Below are 4,780 nucleotides of genomic sequence, written 5' to 3'. Positions count from 1 at the left end.
CTTGGAGGTAGAGGACGAGAAGGAGCACCGCCGCCATCATCGACCGGGACAAGGCTGTCGCGCCCGCGCTCATCCTGAACAGCCGCTGCAGGCGCGCCGTGTCAGCACATCCTACGGCAGGAGGGCCTCCGCGTGGCCCTGTTCCAGGAGCACCATCCAGCAGGTGGCAGGGGATGGAGAGAATCCGCCGGAGCCACGCCGGCGACGAAACCCTAGCTAAGAATATGGGTTGAGAGCGAGCGTTGGTGGCCGGGCGTAGTGAATCTAACCGGAGGGGAGGAAAGAGCGGAGCGAGGGGAAGATGGGGGTGTGCTGGGCGCCGGCCATAGCTGACAGAAGTCGCCTGAATCGGGCGGCGGCGCCGTGGAGTCGCAAGGAGTTGCGTGGGAGAGAGATTGGGGGCTGGCTGCGTAGGAGGAAGGGAGGGAGGAGTGGCCGAGCAGGTTTAGGGTTAGCATTTTATACGCTGGACTGTTAGTCGGGCTTGAGCGGGCTTGAGCGGGCCTGCGGGGCTGTAGTAGTCCATCCATGACAGTTTTCGAGAACGTCATCAGAAATCCGTCATGCATTAACAGCTTTCTTGTAGTGCAGTAGGATGTACAATTTGTTTGTTGAACCTACATTCGACTACGTATATACTTAGTAGTTATCTTTGTAGATCATCATTATAGTTTACAATTTTCAAAGCCTTGCATTGCAGCATTCACAATAGTTTCATTTCAGAATCTGTGATTAAACCTAGATTATGATGTAGATTTTACAAAAAATTCGATTTCTTTCCCAGGCCGGTGTCATCTCGCTGCCTAGGCCGGTGTCAGATCTTTGGCCAGATCCAATCGGATGCGGTGCCGAGGACTGGTGTACGTAGGCCTTTCTGCTAGTTGTGGACCGCGTTTTCGTGGTGCTACCTTTCCGCGCGTGTGGTGGTGGACAGGTGGAGTAAAGGTCCATGACATGGCGATTCAGATCCGATCGACTGGATGGAGGGGCCTGCAAACATACTGCAGTGACTTCCTATGGCTCCATGACAGCAGTGGTCATTGAACGGTCTATGAGAGGGTTCATCTCTCCTAATCCAATGATTAACTTCGGCGGTGAGATGCAAATTATGAACAACGACTTGAGACAGATGGATGGTTGTGCAGTGGCGGCGGTCGCATCGCATGTACCTGTCGGGATCATGGAGAAGTGGTGGCGACAACACATCAGTGACTTCGATGGTGATGCTACCCGAGCACCCTATCTCGGCTCCGGGGCGAAAGCCTAGGTCAGTCCCGAGTGGTTATACCTGGCAATGGCGATGTATTTGTTACGTTGTTACCTTGTTGAAAGTATTGCTTGGATATGCTCGGACAGATTCTTCAGGGTGAAAATCTAAATTCTGGCCTTGTGGTTGGATTTGATGACACTTGAGTGCCACTCCCTTCCTAAAGGCGTTGTTGTTGAAGAACCTCGTCGTCAACGTGTGTCATGAGGTGGTTGGTGTGGATATGATCATTGTTCTAGTTTGTCGATCATGGATCTGATCGCTTTAGATTTTCTATTCTCGCCTACGTATAACTTTGGTCACTTTGCTTGTTGTTATCGTCTTTTTGTGTGTGTTTTAGTTGGTATTGGCTTATGCATTTTAGTTATACAGAGGCCGGCCGTGAGCTCATTGTATGCTTTATTTTAAGCCAATACAATCCACCTTTTATATCAAAAATAAAGAAGCAGTAGTAGCAGGAAGGCTTAAGTGACTTCGTTAGCTTGGTAGTTCTGATCTGCACTCCAGGCAAACAGTGCAAAAGCTCATACAGTGTAGCACGCAGCAGGTCGACGTTGGGCAGGGCAGAGAAATCATCCAAAACATGTTTTAGAGTCTATGCACCCGGGTACTTCTTATCCAACCACTCATTCCTGCATCACGATTCGTGCAAATAATTTTCTTTTTTTTGTTTCTCTCATATAGAATATGTATTTGTACTTCAATTTTGCAGCACAACAAAGCTTTCTATGTAGAATGTGGGATAAAACTTATAGATTTTTTGGTCCAACATAAATATATAAAATGAGATTTGTTTGATTAGAAAAAATCTTAATTTTCATATTTATGTCGGACAAAAAAATCTAAAAGTTTTATCTCACATTCTAGTTAGAAAGTTATGTTGTACTGCAAAGTTTGAAGTTCAAGACATGTTTTATACGAGAGGAACAAAAAAGAGAAAATTCCATGTAATAAGATAGTTGTGTAGCACAGATCTCAAAGCAACATTGGAGTGCTAGGATAGTGAGGCCCGGGTGCATAAGCTCACAAAATCTGCATTCGAGAAATCATGGAGCACCCGGCCAGAACCTCCGATGCGCCGCGCCAGGATCAGCCGAGGTCAACTTCCTCCCCCTCCTCTGCCCGGTCGAGCTTGCCTGTCAAGGCGCCCCCGTCCAGGATGCTGCCGAACATGGCGGCCTCGTACAGGTAGTTCACCTGCCAGGCGTGGTGGCTCGCATGAGCGAGGAGCCAGGCCATTTCGTCGACGAGACCCTTGGAGAAGAGCTGGATCAGCTGCAGGCGGACGGATTCGGCGAGGTTCTCCTCGTGCTGCTCGTCCACCTCGCCCTGCCGGACGTACTCCAGCGGGCCGATGACCAGGGACCACCAGAGGGCGCCAAGCAGCTGCTGGTCCTCGTCCTGGCGCTGGCGGAGGAACCGGCGTACATGATTGCAGGTTTCCTCGCCGTCGCAGGCGTACTCGGGGTCCAAGGGCCTGCTGAAGCCGGTGGTGTGGAAGTCGGCGTCAAAGACCTCGTCGAAGTCCGCCTTGCGCTGGGGCCGCGCCGGCGACTTGCGGGCCTTGGGCCATCCCAGGAGGGCGCGGCGGAAGAGCATGTGCCGGTCGTTGCAGATGTGCCACGCGATTTCATTGTCGACCATCCGGGCTGAGGGCTCGTGCCACCTCTGGGTGAAGGCCCGTGCGCCCGTGGCGGCGTATGCGTCGTAGATGGCCCGGAGCGCCGGCTCGCTCACGACGCCTGAGGCGGCGATGTCGGCCACGTTGAGGAACGAGTTCATGATCTCGGAATTGACCAGGTCGGAGCCCACGTCAATGACGTCGTGGCTGTTGATGCTCAAGACGAGGTCGATCATGGCGGCGCCGGTGTCAAAGCCCCGGGCCGTGGCATCGGCTGCAATGCCGAGCACGCTGCTGTCGAACAGGTAGATGACCTGGGCGGCAGGGCGATCCATCTGCGCGGAGCGGTCCTTGAGGCGTGCCTTGTGCATCACCTCCAGCGCGATCTTGTCCTGGATGTACGGGAGGCCAACGACGACAGCCTCACGGCGCTCCCGGCCGTAAGGGGTGCCCAGCGCGTGGGCGTCGGCGAGCGCATCCTGCACCAGCCCGTGGAGCGTGGGGAACACGTGGCTGTACCCGTACTCGTAGTTAACGGCCATGTCAGTGACATAGTTGGAGAACATGGTGCGCACGTCGGTGGCGCCAATGAGCATGTTGGACATACAGCCGCCGAACAGGGCGTTGTTGGTGGTCAGGGCTGCGGGCCAGTCGGTGGCGCCCAGCTGGGCGAGCACTTGCGGCGAAGCTTGCCTCAGCGACTTGCCCTTAGGGGGAAGCACGTTGCCGATTGCGTGTTGGGTGCTTTTCCACAGCGCAAGCTCCGGCGATAGCCGCAGCTGCACTGCCCTGGGCTGTGCCGGCGCCGGTGCTTCCTCATCTCCCTCCCCGCCAACGGTGATGCTAGCAAACATCTTCGCCACCATGCCTTGGGCCTGGCGGGACAGCCTTGTCAGATCCGCTGTGGCTCCCTCGCCGATCAAGGCCCTTGCCTCAGAGTAGCCCGTGTAAACGGGAAAACCATGCTCGGCGTCGGCCACTGGGCCCTCGCCCCAAAAATGCGAATGGATTCTAATGCCGCTGCCGCCACCGGGGAGACCGTCTTTGTCCAGCCCCGCCCGGACCTCAATGTTGAGGCCATGGAGGGAGCAGATACCCCATCGAGGGAAGGATGCGTCCGAGCCCATGCTTCCCATATACTATAGCAGTACAAAGAGAAGAATGTAATCGAGTAGAGAGAAATTTAGGTTAGGGTGGCGTGTAATGGGCCATGGTGCTACTCATTCGACGTATTCCTCAGCCAAATATATATAACCTCAGACTCGCCATCAGCAGCAGCAGCATTTGTGAGAAATTAAGCTAGCAACAAAACTACTATATGACGTAATCGCTGACTACCTAGATAGCGTGTTGCAATATGATATGCCTTCGCCATTTGAACAAAGAGGAGGCTAAGGTTGGAGAGTATTCAAAAAAATTAAAATAAGCTAGCTGTCGGATTAGCAGCCTCCTCCTGTGTCGAACCAGCCCGCCCGCAAATTGGACCGGCCGGCATGCAAAGCGTGCCGCCCTGAAGGCTTCCATATTTTTTGTCTTCTTTTTAGGGGAAGGTAGGGTTTTTATTCATTGGGTAGCAAGCAAGGTTACAAAATCTGGCCGGTCAATTATTAGCCACAAACGGCGATCAAAGGAAAAAAAAACTTCACAACATCTATTGGAAAACACTTACTACCATCCGTCTGACAGCAGATGTTTGCTAGACTATGTGTGGGTCATCGATGTCCTTTTCATCCCATGATTAAGATGGTCTTCTAGATCCTTTTATTCGTTTCCAAAAGGGAAACACTTACTAGCAGCCGTATGATAGCAGACGTTTGCCGGACTATACGTGGACCATCGATGTCTTTGTCATCTCATGGTTAAGATGGCCTCCTAAATTATTTTATTCGTTC

The 4,780-nt window shown here is 52.9% G+C and overlaps 1 protein-coding gene across 1 annotated transcript; it reads right to left on the bottom strand.

Moving 5' to 3' along the window:
• Positions 1–2,304: 2,304 nt before the first annotated feature.
• On the bottom strand, positions 2,305–4,017 carry LOC119327720. Its single transcript, XM_037600823.1, has one exon. The coding sequence runs from the start codon at positions 4,013–4,015 to the stop codon at positions 2,357–2,359; it is 1,659 nt and encodes a 552-aa protein (XP_037456720.1). The 5' UTR covers positions 4,016–4,017; the 3' UTR covers positions 2,305–2,356.
• Positions 4,018–4,780: the final 763 nt, after the last annotated feature.

Source organism: Triticum dicoccoides, chromosome 7A, assembly GCF_002162155.2.
Source record: "Triticum dicoccoides isolate Atlit2015 ecotype Zavitan chromosome 7A, WEW_v2.0, whole genome shotgun sequence".
Taxonomy (NCBI): domain Eukaryota; kingdom Viridiplantae; phylum Streptophyta; class Magnoliopsida; order Poales; family Poaceae; genus Triticum; species Triticum dicoccoides.
Note: the sequence above shows the minus strand (reverse complement) of the source record. Positions and strands in the feature narration are given on the sequence as shown.

Coding starts and splice junctions, on each gene's coding strand:
- LOC119327720 (XM_037600823.1), bottom strand. CDS start 4,015: ATGGGCTCGGACGCATCCTTCCCTCGATGGGGTATCTGCTCCCTCCAT.